Genomic DNA, 16998 nt, shown 5'->3' with positions numbered 1-16998 from the left:
ATCACATTTACATAAGTATTCAGACCCTTTGCTCAGTACTTTGTTGAAGCACCTTTGGCAGAGATTACAGCCTCGAGTCGTCTTGGGTATGATGCTACAAGCTTGTATTTGGGGAGTTTCTCCCATTCTTCTCTGCAGATCCTCTCAAGCTCTGTCAGGTTGGATGGGGAGCGTCGCTGCACAGCTATTTTCAGGTCTCTCCATAGATGTTAGATCGGGTTTAAGTCCGGGCTCTGGCTGGGCCCACTCAAGGACATTCAGAGACTTGTCCCGAAGCCACTCCTGCGTTGTCTTGGCTGTGTGCTAAGGGTCGTTGTCCTGTTGGAAGGTGAACCTTCACTCCAGTCGGAGGTCCTGAGCGCTCTGGAGCAGGTTTTCATCAAGGATCTCTCTGTACTTTGCTCCGTTCATCTTTGCCTCGACCCTGACTAGTCTCCCAGTCCCTGCCGGTGAAAAACATCCCCACAGCATGATGCTGCCACCGCCATGCTTCACCGTAGTGATGGTGCCAGGTTTCCTCCAGACGTGACACTTGGCATTCAGGCCAAAGAGTTCAATCTTGGTTTCATCAGACCAGAGAATCTTGTTTCTCATGGTCTGGTCTGAGCTCTGTCACCTCCCTGACCAAGGCCCTTCTCCCCCGATTGCTCAGTTTGGCCGGGCAGCCAGCTCTAGGAAGAGTCTTGGTGGTTCAAAACTTATTCTGTTTAAGAATGATGGAGGCCACTGTGTTCTTGGGGACCTTCAATGCTGCAGAAATGTTTTGGTACCCTTCCCCAGATCTGTGCCTCGACACAATCCTGTCTTGGAGCTCTACGGACAATTCCTTCGACCTCATGGCTTGGTTTTTGCTCTGACATGCACGGTCAACTGTGGGACCTTATATAGACAGGTGTGTGCCTTTCCAAATCATGTCCAATCAATTGAATTGACCCCAGGTAGACTCCAATCAAGTTGTAGAAACATGTCAAGCATGATCAATGGAAACAGGATGCACCTGAGCTCAATTTCGAGTCTCATAACAAAGGGTCTGAATACTTATGTAAATAAGGTATCTCTTATTTTTAATACATTTGCAAATATTTCTAAAAACCTGTTTTCGCTTTGTCATTATGGGGTATTGTGTGTAGATTGACGAGGACATGTTTGTATTTAATCCATTTTAGAATAAGGCTGTAACGTAACAAAATGTGGAAAAAGTCAAGGGGTCTGAATACTTTCCGAATGCACTGTATCATATATCCTAACCATTGCAGTATACATTTCTGGATAAAAGCGTCTGCTAAGTGGCATATGATTATTATTATTATTATTATTATTATTATTATTATTATTATTATTATTATTATAAATTCCTCACCTTTTCTGGCCGTGAGGGGTTAATACTGAAGAAGCCATACAATAAATGACCATGCGCATCTCTCATTTAATTGGGCCTATTAGATGATAATTTCTAGTTTTTGCTCTATGCATCCGAAAGATAGCTTGGTTTTTAACATACAGTATATTTTTATTTAATTTTTTTAGAGTAGACATCGTTTTAGAATTCGCGGGCAGTGCAGCATATTTAGGTTCGGGGAAAAGTAAAATGCAAAACATTATTGAATTCAAACGATCTGTTTACAGGTCCACAACAATTTACAATCATTTATTTTCGTTCAGAAACTGTCCCGATAGTCTACAGCAAAAGAAAACATTCTGCCAACTCCTTCAAAAGACATTTGATCAAGTTCACCATTGCTATTTCCTTTAGCTAAGTCTTGGCCTAATTCCAAAACTTCCACAGTGAACAGCAAATAAGGGCGTTGTTGTCACCATGAAAGGTGATTGATGGGCGCTTTTCAGGCGGTGTTAGGGAGACAGAGAGGGAGGTGAGGACGGAGGGAGACAGAGAGGGAGGTGAGGACGGAGGGAGACAGAGAGGGAGGTGAGGACGGAGGGAGACAGAGACGTACACAGAGAGACACAGACAGACAGAGAGATGAGGACGGAGGGAGACAGAGACATACACAGAGAGACACAGACAGACAGAGAGGTGAGGACCTCTGGTTGTACGTAACCCTGCTGTTAGCAAGACTGACCTAATCCTGACCTGACCTCAGCCTGACCTCAGCAAAAGCATAAATCAAATTAAAAATCACACTTATTTTATGAAGCCCTTTTTACAGCAGCAGATGTCACCGAGTGCTTTACAGATATCCAGCCTAAATGCAGAGGCTGCAGAAATAAAAACAGCAGCCATTTTGTTTTCCCTCTGTATACCTCCTCTGTGAATTAGAGTTTATAACACTAGGTAAACACAATGCTTGTGTTCAGTGATTTCTACAGCTGTAGACTCACTTATTACGGAAGTTCTCTCAGATAGTGAACAGAGTGATGTAGTGTGATTGAGCCTTTCTCTGCCAGGGTCTCCCAGGGGGACAGTCTATGTAATAATACAGTCTACTAGGGACAGTCTATGTAATAATACAGTCTACTGGGGACAGTCTATGTAATAATACAGTCTACTAGGGACAGTCTATGTAATAATACAGTCTACTGGGGACAGTCTGTAATAATACAGTCTACTAGGGACAGTCTATGTAATAATACAGTCTACTGGGGACAGTCTATGTAATAATACAGTCTACTAGGGACAGTCTATGTAATAATACAGTCTACTAGGGACAGTCTATGTAATAATACAGTCTACTGGGGACAGTCTATGTAACAATACAATCTACTAGGGACAGTCTATGTAATAATACAGTCTACTGGAGACAGTCTATGTAATAATACAGTCTACTGGGGACAGTCTATGTAATAATACAGTATACTGGAGACAGTCTATGTAATAATACAGTCTACTGGGGACAGTCTATGTAATAATACAGTCTACTGGGGACAGTCTATGTAATAATACAGTCTACTGGAGACAGTCTATGTAATAATACAGTCTACTGGAGACAGTCTATGTAATAATACAGTCTACTGGGGACAGTCTATGTAATAATACAGTCTACTGGGGACAGTCTATGTAATAATACAGTCTACTGGAGACAGTCTATGTAATAATACAGTCTACTAGGGACAGTCTATGTAATAATACAGTCTACTGGGGACAGTCTATGTAATAATACAATCTACTAGGGACAGTCTATGTAATAATACAGTCTACTGGGGACAGTCTATGTAATAATACAGTCTACTAGGGACAGTCTATGTAATAATACAGTCTACTAGGGACAGTCTATGTAATAATACAGTCTACTAGGGACAGTCTATGTAATAATACAGTCTACTAGGGACAGTCTATGTAATAATACAGTCTACTAGGGACAGTCTATGTAATAATACAGTCTACTAGGGACAGTCTATGTAATAATACAGTCTACTAGGGACAGTCTATGTAATAATACAGTCTACTGGGGACAGTCTATGTAATAATACAATCTACTAGGGACAGTCTATGTAATAATACAGTCTACTGGAGACAGTCTATGTAATAATACAGTCTACTGGGGACAGTCTATGTAATAATACAGTCTACTGGAGACAGTCTATGTAATAATACAGTCTACTGGAGACAGTCTATGTAATAATACAGTCTACTGGAGACAGTCTATGTAATAATACAGTCTACTGGGGACAGTCTATGTAATAATACAGTCTACTGGGGACAGTCTATGTAATAATACAGTCTACTGGGGACAGTCTATGTAATAATACAGTCTACTGGGGACAGTCTATGTAATAATACAGTCTACTGGGGACAGTCTATGTAATAATACAGTCTACTGGGGACAGTCTATGTAATAATACAGTCTACTGGGGACAGTCTATGTAATAATACAGTCTACTGGGGACAGTCTATGTAATAATACAGTCTACTAGGGACAGTCTATGTAATAATACAGTCTACTGGGGACAGTCTATGTAATAATACAGTCTACTAGGGACAGTCTATGTAATAATACAGTCTACTAGGGACAGTCTATGTAATAATACAGTCTACTGGGGACAGTCTATGTAATAATACAGTCTACTGGGGACAGTCTATGTAATAATACAGTCTACTGGGGACAGTCTATGTAATAATACAGTCTACTAGGGACAGTCTATGTAATAATACAGTCTACTAGGGACAGTCTATGTAATAATACAGTCTACTGGGGACAGTCTATGTAATAATACAGTCTACTAGGGACAGTCTATGTAATAATACAGTCTACTAGGGACAGTCTATGTAATAATACAGTCTACTGGGGACAGTCTATGTAATAATACAGTCTACTGGGGACAGTCTATGTAATAATACAGTCTACTAGGGACAGTCTATGTAATAATACAGTCTACTAGGGACAGTCTATGTAATAATACAGTCTACTGGGGACAGTCTATGTAATAATACAGTCTACTGGGGACAGTCTATGTAATAATACAGTCTACTGGGGACAGTCTGTAATAATACAGTCTACTGGGGACAGTCTATGTAATAATACAGTCTACTAGGGACAGTCTATGTAATAATACAGTCTACTAGGGACAGTCTATGTAATAATACAGTCTACTAGGGACAGTCTATGTAATAATACAGTCTACTGGGGACAGTCTATGTAATAATACAGTCTACTAGGGACAGTCTATGTAATAATACAGTCTACTAGGGACAGTATATGTAATAATACAGTCTACTAGGGACAGTCTATGTAATAATACAGTCTACTGGAGACAGTCTATGTAATAATACAGTCTACTGGGGACAGTCTATGTAATAATACAGTCTACTGGGGACAGTCTATGTAATAATACAGTCTACTGGGGACAGTCTATGTAATAATACAGTCTACTAGGGACAGTCTATGTAATAATACAGTCTACTGGAGACAGTATATGTAATAATACAGTCTACTAGGGACAGTCTATGTAATAATACAGTCTACTGTATATAGGGAACCTAGCTCCTGTTCTTAGTTCATGAGAGAAAGAGACCCGGAAACTCAACAGTCTCAAACTCTGCTGTCCTATGGCTGTCATCGGCAGAGTCCCAAACAGCACCCTATTCCCTACATAATGCACCCTATTCCCTACATAACGCACCCTATTCCCTACATAATGCACCCTATTCCCTACATAACGCACCCTATTCCCTACATAATGCACCCTATTCCCTACATAATGCACCCTATTCCCTACATAATGCACCCTATTCCCTACATAACGCACCCTATTCCCTACATAACGCACCCTATTCCCTACATAACGCACCCTATTCCCTACATAATGCACCCTATTCCCTACATAATGCACCCTATTCCCTACATAATGCACCCTATTCCCTACATAACGCACCCTATTCCCTACATAACGGACACTTCTTTACCAGGGCCAGTAGCGCCCTATGTAGGAAATCGGCCTTTATTTGGGACGCGCGATTGTGTCCCAATTGAGTTCAAACTCAGGGCTCCTTGGGTGACTTGTGAAAATGGTGAGTGTGCGTGTCCATGTGTGTGCGAGCGCGTCCGTACATGCGTGTCCGTACATGCGTGTTATCGACACATCAACACAGAGCGTTCCAACACAGGCTAGGCCTGATTTACCACACCTGTACCGAACATAACAACGGTAGCTCAAAGTTAGCCCACTGTTGTTCTCACCCCCCCTGACATTAACATGACGCCATTATACTCTCTGGGACAGAAGGTAGGGCTGTATGTCAGTGTGTTACCAGGACAGAAGGTAGGGCTGTATGTCAGTGTGTTACCAGGACAGAAGGTAGGGCTGTATGTCAGTGTGTTACCAGGACAGAAGGTAGGGCTGTATGTCAGTGTGTCACCAGGACAGAAGGTAGGGCTGTATGTCAGTGTGTTACCAGGACAGAAGGTAGGGCTGTATGTCAGTGTGTTACCAGGACAGAAGGTAGGGCTGTATGTCAGTGTGTCACTAGGACAGAAGGTAGGACTGTATGTCAGTGTGTTACCAGGACAGAAGGTAGGGCTGTATGTCAGTGTGTTACCAGGACAGAAGGTAGGGCTGTATGTCAGTGTGTTACCAGGACAGAAGGTAGGGCTGTATGTCAGTGTGTCACCAGGACAGAAGGTAGGGCTGTATGTCAGTGTGTCACCAGGACAGAAGGTAGGGCTGTATGTCAGTGTGTTACCAGGACAGAAGGTAGGGCTGTATGTCAGTGTGTCACCAGGACAGAAGGTAGGGCTGTATGTCAGTGTGTTACCAGGACAGAAGGTAGGGCTGTATGTCAGTGTGTTACCAGGACAGAAGGTAGGGCTGTATGTCAGTGTGTTACCAGGACAGAAGGTAGGGCTGTATGTCAGTGTGTCACCAGGACAGAAGGTAGGGCTGTATGTCAGTGTGTCACCAGGACAGAAGGTAGGGCTGTATGTCAGTGTGTTACCAGGACAGAAGGTAGGGCTGTATGTCAGTGTGTCACCAGGACAGAAGGTAGGGCTGTATGTCAGTGTGTTACCAGGACAGAAGGTAGGGCTGTATGTCAGTGTGTTACCAGGACAGAAGGTAGGGCTGTATGTCAGTGTGTCACCAGGACAGAAGGTAGGGCTGTATGTCAGTGTGTCACCAGGACAGAAGGTAGGGCTGTATGTCAGTGTGTCACCAGGACAGAAGGTAGGGCTGTATGTCAGTGTGTCACCAGGACAGAAGGTAGGGCTGTATGTCAGTGTGTCACCAGGACAGAAGGTAGGGCTGTATGTCAGTGTGTTACCAGGACAGAAGGTAGGGCTGTATGTCAGTGTGTTACCAGGACAGAAGGTAGGGCTGTATGTCAGTGTGTTACCAGGACAGAAGGTAGGGCTGTATGTCAGTGTGTTACCAGGACAGAAGGTAGGGCTGTATGTCAGTGTGTTACCAGGACAGAAGGTAGGGCTGTATGTCAGTGTGTCACCAGGACAGAAGGTAGGGCTGTATGTCAGTGTGTCACCAGGACAGAAGGTAGGGCTGTATGTCAGTGTGTCACCAGGACAGAAGGTAGGGCTGTATGTCAGTGTGTTACCAGGACAGAAGGTAGGGCTGTATGTCAGTGTGTCACCAGGACAGAAGGTAGGGCTGTATGTCAGTGTGTTACCAGGACAGAAGGTAGGGCTGTATGTCAGTGTGTTACCAGGACAGAAGGTAGGGCTGTATGTCAGTGTGTTACCAGGACAGAAAGTAGGGCTGTATGTCTGTGTCACCAGGACAGAAGGTAGGGCTGTATGTCAGTGTGTCACCAGGACAGAAGGTAGGGCTGTATGTCAGTGTGTCACCAGGACAGAAGGTAGGGCTGTATGTCAGTGTGTTACCAGGACAGAAGGTAGGGCTGTATGTCAGTGTGTTACCAGGACAGAAGGTAGGGCTGTATGTCAGTGTGTTACCAGGACAGAAGGTAGGGCTGTATGTCAGTGTGTCACCAGGACAGAAGGTAGGGCTGTATGTCAGTGTGTTACCAGGACAGAAGGTAGGGCTGTATGTCAGTGTGTTACCAGGACAGAAGGTAGGGCTGTATGTCAGTGTGTTACCAGGACAGAAGGTAGGGCTGTATGTCAGTGTGTCACCAGGACAGAAGGTAGGGCTGTATGGCAGTGTGTCACCAGGACAGAAGGTAGGGCTGTATGTCAGTGTGTTACCAGGACAGAAGGTAGGGCTGTATGTCAGTGTGTTATTTGACAGAAGGTAGGGCTGTATGTCAGTGTGTCACCAGGACAGAAGGTAGGGCTGTATGTCAGTGTGTTACCAGGACAGAAGGTAGGGCTGTATGTCAGTGTGTTACCAGGACAGAAGGTAGGGCTGTATGTCAGTGTGTCACCAGGACAGAAGGTAGGGCTGTATGTCAGTGTGTCACCAGGACAGAAGGTAGGGCTGTATGTCAGTGTATTACCAGGACAGAAGGTAGGGCTGTATGTCAGTGTGTCACCAGGACAGAAGGTAGGGCTGTATGGCAGTGTGTTACCAGGACAGAAGGTAGGGCTGTATGTCAGTGTGTTACCAGGACAGAAGGTAGGGCTGTATGTCAGTGTGTTACCAGGACAGAAGATAGGGCTGTATGTCAGTGTGTCACCAGGACAGAAGGTAGGGCTGTATGTCAGTGTGTCACCAGGACAGAAGGTAGGGCTGTATGTCAGTGTGTTACCAGGACAGAAGGTAGGGCTGTATGTCAGTGTGTTACCAGGACAGAAGGTAGGGCTGTATGTCAGTGTGTTACCAGGACAGAAGGTAGGGCTGTATGTCAGTGTGTTACCAGGACAGAAGGTAGGGCTGTATGTCAGTGTGTCACCAGGACAGAAGGTAGGGCTGTATGTCAGTGTGTTACCAGGACAGAAGGTAGGGCTGTATGTCAGTGTGTTACCAGGACAGAAGGTAGGGCTGTATGTCAGTGTGTCACCAGGACAGAAGGTAGGGCTGTATGTCAGTGTGTTACCAGGACAGAAGGTAGGGCTGTATGTCAGTGTGTCACCAGGACAGAAGGTAGGGCTGTATGTCAGTGTGTCACCAGGACAGAAGGTAGGGCTGTATGTCAGTGTGTTACCAGGACAGAAGGTAGGGCTGTATGTCAGTGTGTTACCAGGACAGAAGGTAGGGCTGTATGTCAGTGTGTTACCAGGACAGAAGGTAGGGCTGTATGTCAGTGTGTCACCAGGACAGAAGGTAGGGCTGTATGTCAGTGTGTTACCAGGACAGAAGGTAGGGCTGTATGTCAGTGTGTTATTTGACAGAAGGTAGGGCTGTATGTCAGTGTGTCACCAGGACAGAAGGTAGGGCTGTATGTCAGTGTGTTACCAGGACAGAAGGTAGGGCTGTATGTCAGTGTGTTACCAGGACAGAAGGTAGGGCTGTATGTCAGTGTGTTACCAGGACAGAAGGTAGGGCTGTATGTCAGTGTGTTACCAGGACAGAAGGTAGGGCTGTATGTCAGTGTGTCACCAGGACAGAAGGTAGGGCTGTATGTCAGTGTGTCACCAGGACAGAAGGTAGGGCTGTATGTCAGTGTGTTACCAGGACAGAAGGTAGGGCTGTATGTCAGTGTGTTATTTGACAGAAGGTAGGGCTGTATGTCAGTGTGTCACCAGGACAGAAGGTAGGGCTGTATGTCAGTGTGTTACCAGGACAGAAGGTAGGGCTGTATGTCAGTGTGTCACCAGGACAGAAGGTAGGGCTGTATGTCAGTGTGTTACCAGGACAGAAGGTAGGGCTGTATGTCAGTGTGTCACCAGGACAGAAGGTAGGGCTGTATGTCAGTGTGTTACCAGGACAGAAGGTAGGGCTGTATGTCAGTGTGTTACCAGGACAGAAGGTAGGGCTGTATGTCAGTGTGTTACCAGGACAGAAGGTAGGGCTGTATGTCAGTGTGTTACCAGGACAGAAGGTAGGGCTGTATGTCAGTGTGTCACCAGGACAGAAGGTAGGGCTGTATGTCAGTGTGTCACCAGGACAGAAGGTAGGGCTGTATGTCAGTGTGTTACCAGGACAGAAGGTAGGGCTGTATGTCAGTGTGTCACCAGGACAGAAGGTAGGGCTGTATGTCAGTGTGTTACCAGGACAGAAGGTAGGGCTGTATGTCAGTGTGTTACCAGGACAGAAGGTAGGGCTGTATGTCAGTGTGTTACCAGGACAGAAGGTAGGGCTGTATGTCAGTGTGTTACCAGGACAGAAGGTAGGGCTGTATGTCAGTGTGTTACCAGGACAGAAGGTAGGGCTGTATGTCAGTGTGTCACCAGGACAGAAGGTAGGGCTGTATGTTAGTGTGTCACCAGGACAGAAGGTAGGGCTGTATGTCAGTGTGTTACCAGGACAGAAGGTAGGGCTGTATGTCAGTGTGTTATTTGACAGAAGGTAGGGCTGTATGTCAGTGTGTCACCAGGACAGAAGGTAGGGCTGTATGTTAGTGTGTCACCAGGACAGAAGGTAGGGCTGTATGTCAGTGTGTTACCAGGACAGAAGGTAGGGCTGTATGTCAGTGTGATCTGTAAATAAGAGGCCTTCCGTCAGTCTGTCAACCAAAACAAGAGTCTATCTGGATAGCAGATCAATCTCTTCTGGCTGAGCTGAAAGACATATGGCCCACAACTATGTCCTGGAGTTGATCATCAGCTATCTGACTATGTCCTGGAGTTGATCATCAGCTATCTGACTATGTCCTGGAGTTGATCATCAATACACCGTATTGTATAATTGAGATCAATGAATAGTATAATTGAGACAGGGAAACTAGAGAAGGTAACTCAGTGGCTTTCTGCCAGACAGTGAAACTAGCTCCAGTCAAAAGCCTGTTCTGCAGTAGATGACAAAGTGAAGCGATGGAAGAGGTCTTTAGTTTGGGTTGACTGCAGAGGGACAGTACTGTACTAGATTGGGTTGACGGCAGAGGGACAGTACTGTACTAGATTGGGTTGACGGCAGAGGGACAGTACTGTACTAGATTGGGTTGACGGCAGAGGGACAGTACTGTACTAGATTGGGTTGACTGCAGAGGGACAGTACTGTACTAGATTGGGTTGACTGCAGAGGGACAGTACTGTACTAGATTGGGTTGACAGTCCTGTACTGTGGGACATGATGCATGTAGTTATAATGGTTCAGCTTTACCAGTAGACAGTCAATAGAGTTGTTCTGACATGAAACTGTCAACCGGCTTTCTCTGACAGGCTGTTTTCCAGACCGTTAAACAAAGATCGCACAAGGAGAGAATTGGTCACCGCAGCAACTGTGGGATAAGTGACCTACAAACTCACAAACTGTATAGATTCAGTCAAATCTTCTAAAGCTCTAGTGATCCGACTCTGGACTGTCCTTTATATTCCACCAGGGTTACTACAGTCTAGCTTGTGTTAGTGTAATAATGGCCACTGGTGTCGTCCCAAATGGCACCCTATTCCCTACATAGTGCACTACTGTTGACCTGGGCCTGTCCACTACTGTTGACCTGGGCACTACTGTTGACCTGGGCACTACTGTTAACCAGGGCCTGTCCACTACTGTTGACCTGGGCACTACTGTTGACCTGGGCACTACTGTTAACCAGGGCCTGTCCACTGCTGTTGACCTGGGCCTGTCCACTACTGTTGACCTGGGCCTGTGCACTACTGTTGACCTGGGCCTGTGCACTACTGTTGACCTGGGCCTGTCCACTACTGTTGACCTGGGCCTGTGCACTACTGTTGACCTGGGCCTGTCCACTACTGTTGACCTGGGCCTGTGCACTACTGTTGACCTGGGCCTGTGCACTACTGTTGACCTGGGCCTGTCCACTACTGTTGACCTGGGCCTGTGCACTACTGTTGACCTGGGCCTGTCCACTACTGTTGACCTGGGCCTGTGCACTACTGTTGACCTGGGCCTGTGCACTACTGTTGACCTGGGCCTGTCCACTACTGTTGACCAGGGCCCATTGGACCCAAACGGCACTATATAGGGAATAAGGTGCCATGTGGGTCACAGCCCATTGTGATTGTAGTGTGTCTCCTCACCTGCAGCCTTCTGGAAGGCTGTGATTGCATCCTGGAGGCCGGAGCCTGTCTGCCGGTTGCAGCGCGTGCCGATCTGGGTGTACAGAGCGCCGATGTTGAACAGAATACTGGCCTTCTCCAGAGAGATGTTCTGCTGGCAAACTGGAACGCCTGTGAACGAGTCATACCTGGGAGAGACAGACAGACAGTGGTGAGGTCACCAGGAGAATCATAACACCATGTTGACCCCTGGAGGGAGAGACAGACAGACAGACAGTGGTGAGGTCACCAGGAGAATCATAACACCATGTTGACCCCTGGAGAGAGAGAGAGACAGAGAGACAGAGAGACAGAGAGACAGAGAGACAGACAGACAGACAGACAGACAGACAGACAGACAGACAGACAGACAGACAGACAGACAGACAGACAGACAGACAGACAGACAGACAGACAGACAGACAGACAGACAGACAGACAGACAGACAGACAGACAGACAGACAGACAGACAGACAGACAGACAGACAGACAGACAGACAGACAGACAGACAGACAGACAGACAGACAGACAGACAGACAGACAGACAGACAGACAGACAGACAGACAGACAGACAGACAGACAGACAGACAGACAGACAGACAGACAGACAGACAGACAGACAGACAGACAGACAGACAGACAGACAGACAGACAGACAGACAGACAGACAGACAGACAGACAGACAGACAGACAGACAGACAGACAGACAGACAGACAGACAGACAGACAGACAGACAGACAGACAGACAGACAGTGGTGAGGTCACCAGGAGAATCATAACACCATGTTGACCCCTGGAGAGACAGACAGACAGACAGACAGACAGGGGTGAGGTCACCAGGAGAATCATAACACCATGTTGACCCCTGGAGGGAGAGACAGACAGACAGACAGTGGTGAGGTCACCAGGAGAATCATAACACCATGTTGACCCCTGGAGGGAGGGACAGACAGACAGACAGTGGTGAGGTCACCAGGAGAATCATAACACCATGTTGACCCCTGGAGGGAGGGACAGACAGACAGACAGACAGTGGTGAGGTCTGTATATTCTTTCTAAAGTAGGAGGAAACCTTGTGATAATGCACTTTAAAGCAGTAATATGTAACTTTTTGGGCGACCCGACCAAATTCACATAGAAATGTGTGTTATAGATCTGTCATCCTCATTGAAAGCAAGTCTAAGGAGCAGTAGATCTGTTCTATGTGCTCTATTTCTATGCTTCCTGTTCTTAAGATTCATTTTTGTGTCTTTTACTTTCGGTTTTGTACACCAGCTTCAAACAGCTGAAAATATAATATTTTTGGTTATTGAAAATATATTTCAGAGCGGTTTAGATGGTACAATGATTCTCTACACAATCCTTCCTTGTTTTGTCACATAAACTGAAATTAGGCAAACTATTAGAATTTTAGCAACCAGGAAATGGCAGAACGATTTCTGCATAGTGCATCTTTAAAATAAACTTGAGAACTCTGGTTATCTTATCAGAGATGCAATGTCCTCACACATGGTTACCACGGAGACACAACAGACCAATGGAGCGCGTATCCTCCTCATTCAGATCAGGCTGCTTGGTTCTTCAACATGGAAACAACCATCTACAGTACTAGAATATGAGAGGTGAAGGTACTATAGATACCTGGACCCCTGGGCTGGGTCATACCATGATTGACCGGGTTGTGGAGACAGTGAGGTGGAACGTACCAAGTAAAGAAGACGCCCATCTGGCGGGTAGGGGCGAAGAAGCGGCTCTCCAGTAGAGGCAGGTGGCTGAAATACTTGGCCAGGAGCTCGATGCCGGTGTCATTGCGACCGGGGGTACGGCAGGCCTGTGGGTACGGTGGGGAAAGCAGGTCAAAATACAACAAGAATGTTCTCTTATTCTGTATGTACAACAAGACAGGGCTCAAGATGTGTGTGGTGGGGGCGCTTCCATAGAGAACCCAGCTTCACCCTGACAATGCAGAATGCTATGAGACCTATGGTGAATGTACCTGTCTCAGGTCCATTAGGTCAGCAATCTCCTCCTCGAAGCTGGAGCCATCTTCGCTGTAGTGCTCCAGGATGAAGTCCTGGAAAAACGCCACAGAACAGAGAAGAGACCATCAACACACGGTTATAAAGTCTTGTTAAGTCCTGTTGAAACAAAGTAGTGCCAACCCATCAAAACACCATCCACTGTCCCATAGAGCCAACGACCCATCAAAACACCAGCCACTGTCCTATTGAGTCAACGACCCATCAAAACACCATCCACTGTCCTATTGAGCCAACAACCCATCAAAACACCATCCACTATTATAGAGCCAACAACCCATCAAAACACCATCCACTGTCCTATTGAGCCAACAACCCATCAAAACACCATCCACTGTCCTATTGAGCCAACAACCCATCAAAACACCATCCACTGTCCTATTGAGCCAACAACCCATCAAAACACCATCCACTGTCCCATAGAGCCAACAACCCATCAAAACACCATCCACTGTCCTATTGAGCCAACAACCCATCAAAACACCATCCACTGTTATAGAGCCAACAACCCATCAAAACACCATCCACTATTATAGAGCCAACAACCCATCAAAACACCATCCACTGTCCTATTGAGCCAACAACCCATCAAAACACCATCCACTATTATAGAGCCAACAACCCATCAAAACACCATCCACTATTAGAGCCAACAACCCATCAAAACACCAGTCCAGGGTGCTTTAACAGGTATGCATCTCTCCCCTCTCTAGAACCAACCAAACCTGAGCCCAACCCGGCGGAAGTGTCTCTCTAGCGTGACGATCCGTGTTGCGTCTCCTGGCTAGAAGCCAGACAGTATGTCACCGACACCTGGTAATTAAAGCTAGTTGATTACAGACTAGAAAGTAGGGCACACTTAACTTGTCAGACAGATACAGGAAGGTCGGAGTCCCAAAGGGCACCTCGTTCCCTAGTGCACTACTTTTGACCAAAGGCCCATTGGGCTCTGGTCAACATAAGGGACCTATATAGAGAATAGGGTGCTATTTGGGCATCAGTCTATCATCTAGATACTGCCAAACCCTTATCTGTACCTCCCAGGGGTATAAAAGGTGACATCAAGGTATTCCCCACCACCAGTAGGCTTACTGTGCTGTTTGTCTTTTCCCTGGTTGATAAAGCCGTGACCTAGTTTACAATAATAAAGCTATTCGCTGAGGGTCAAAACATCAAGGGGGTTATAAACTTGATTCTATTGAACCTAACTAAAATGGTGAACAAATGGTTCACGTCCCAATGGCACTGTATTCCCTTTGGAGTGCACTACTTTTGACCAGGGCCCATAGTAGTGCACTACTTTTGACCAGGGCCCAATAGTAGTGCATAACATAGGGAATAGGGTGCAATTTGGGACGCACCCTTATATATTGAGTACATACTAGTGAACAAATGGAGAATAGAGATTGATATCAATGAATTATGAAACAGCTGCTGTAGTGACTGTAGTGTTGGTCTTGGATGAGAGTGCCTGATAATCGACCTCAATGTCAAAAAAGTGGTGAAATGGTGGTCTGTAATACCTTGAATGACACAGAGAAGTCCATGTCTTTAGTCTCCTTCAGACCCAGAGGGATGACGGGGATGCTGGAGGTCTCTCTGGAAACAGGCAGGAGATACAGTTGACGTTTCATATTTAAAAACTGTTATAGATACGTTGGCACTGTGAACATACAGTAATGTTCCTGGTGAACGGCGAGGCTCGGAGTTTTACAACACATAAAACAGCCGTCTTGTTGACGTGATGTAACTGTTTGACAGGGTGGCGGCAGTGTGATGTTAGTGGTCAAAAGTGAGGCTCGGATCTGATATCACACATTAAGGGGGTGAATCTTAACTTCCATTGAAGTCACATTTTCACTTAGTCTCCCATTGACATCAATACATAACTAAATTAACATTTGACTTGACTTGAAAGTTTACAGTGGCTTGCGAAAGTATTCACCCCACTTGGCATTTTTCCTATTTTGTTGCCTTACAACCTGGAATTAAATGTGATTTTTGGGGGGTTTGTATAATTTGATTTACACAACATGCCTACCACTTTGAACATGCAAAATATTTTTTCTTGTGAAACAAACAAGAAATAAGACAAAAAAACTGAAAACTTGAGCGTGCATAACTATTCACCCCCCCAAAGTCAATACTTTGTAGAGCCACCTTTTGCAGCAATTACAGCTGCAAGTCTCTTGGGGTATGTCTCTATAAGCTTGGCACATCAAGCCACTGGGATTTTTGCCCATTCATCAAGGCAAAACTGCTCCAGCTCCTTCAAGTTGGATGGGTTCTGCTGGTGTACAGCAATCTTTAAGTCATACCACAGATTCTCAATTGGATTGAGGTCTGAGCTTTGACTAGGCCATTCCAAGACATTTAAATGTTTCCCCTTAAACCACTCGAGTGTTGCTTTAGCAGTATGCTTAGGGTCATGTAGGGATGGTGTTCTCGTGGTGATGAGAGGTGTTGGGTTTGCGCCAGACATAGCGTTTTCCTTGATGGCCAAAAAGCTCAATTTTAGTCTCATCTGACCAGATTACCTACTTCCATTTGTTTGGGGAGTCTCCCACATGCCTTTTGGCGAACACCAAATGTGTTTGCTTATTTGTTTCTTTAAGCAATGGCTTTTTTTCTGGCCACTCTTCCATAAAGCCCAGCTCTGTGGAGCGTACGGCTTAAAGTGGTCCTATGGACAGATATTCCAATCTCCGCTGTGGAGCTTTGTCGTTCCTTCAGGGTTATCTTTGGTCTCTTTGTTGCCTCTCTGATTAATGCCCTCCTTGCCTGGTCTGTGAGTTTTGGTGGGCGGCCCTCTCTTGGCAGGTTTGTTGTGGTGCCATATTCTTAATAATGGATTTAAATGGTGCTCCGTGGGATGTTCAAAGTTTCTGATATTTTTTTATAACCCAACCCTGATCTGTACTTCTCCACAACTTTGTCCCTGACCTGTTTGGAGAGCTCCTTGGTCTTCATGGTGCCGCTTGCTTGGTGGTGCCCCTTGCTTAGTGGTGTTGCAGACTCTGGGGCCTTTCAGAACAGGTGTAAATATACTGAGATCATGTGACACTTAAAGTCCACCTGTGTGCAATCTAACTAATTATGTGACTTCTGAAGGTAATTGGTTGCACCAGATCTTATTTAGGGGCTTCATAGCAGAGGGGGTGAATACATATGCACGCACCACTTTTCCTGTATTTATTTTTTTGAATGTTTTGAAACAAGTTATTTTTTTCATTTCACTTCACCAATTTGGACTATTTTGTGTATGTCCATTACATTAAATCCAAATAAATATATTTAAATTACAGGTTGTAATGCAACAAAATAGGAAAAACGCCAAGGGAGATTAATACTTTTGCAAGGCACTGTATATTTGCTCTTAACATTGGAGGCCAGAGGGAACACCCTTTGACAACAGTCTCTCTTTTCATACAGACACGCCATCACTGCACCACAATACGTTACAACCCAGGGCAAACATCATGAGGT

At 45.6% G+C, this 16998-nt stretch overlaps 1 protein-coding gene across 3 annotated transcripts in view; it reads right to left on the bottom strand.

Moving 5' to 3' along the window:
• The window catches only part of rhpn2 (rhophilin, Rho GTPase binding protein 2), a 75277-nt gene that overhangs the window by 17967 nt on the left and 40312 nt on the right, over positions 1-16998 (bottom strand). For all 3 annotated transcript variants that reach the window (XM_084197385.1, XM_084197386.1, XM_084197387.1), the window contains 4 exons: positions 15036-15111; positions 13470-13547; positions 13180-13304; positions 11451-11617 (listed from right to left, as the gene is read on the bottom strand). In XM_084197385.1, the coding sequence (XP_084053511.1) occupies positions 11451-11617; positions 13180-13304; positions 13470-13547; positions 15036-15111 (446 nt within the window). The remainder of the gene's footprint in view (positions 1-11450; positions 11618-13179; positions 13305-13469; positions 13548-15035; positions 15112-16998) is intronic.

Source organism: Coregonus lavaretus, assembly GCF_964263955.1.
Source record: "Coregonus lavaretus genome assembly, contig: HAP1_SCAFFOLD_320, whole genome shotgun sequence".
NCBI lineage: Eukaryota > Metazoa > Chordata > Actinopteri > Salmoniformes > Salmonidae > Coregonus > Coregonus lavaretus.
Note: the sequence above shows the minus strand (reverse complement) of the source record. Positions and strands in the feature narration are given on the sequence as shown.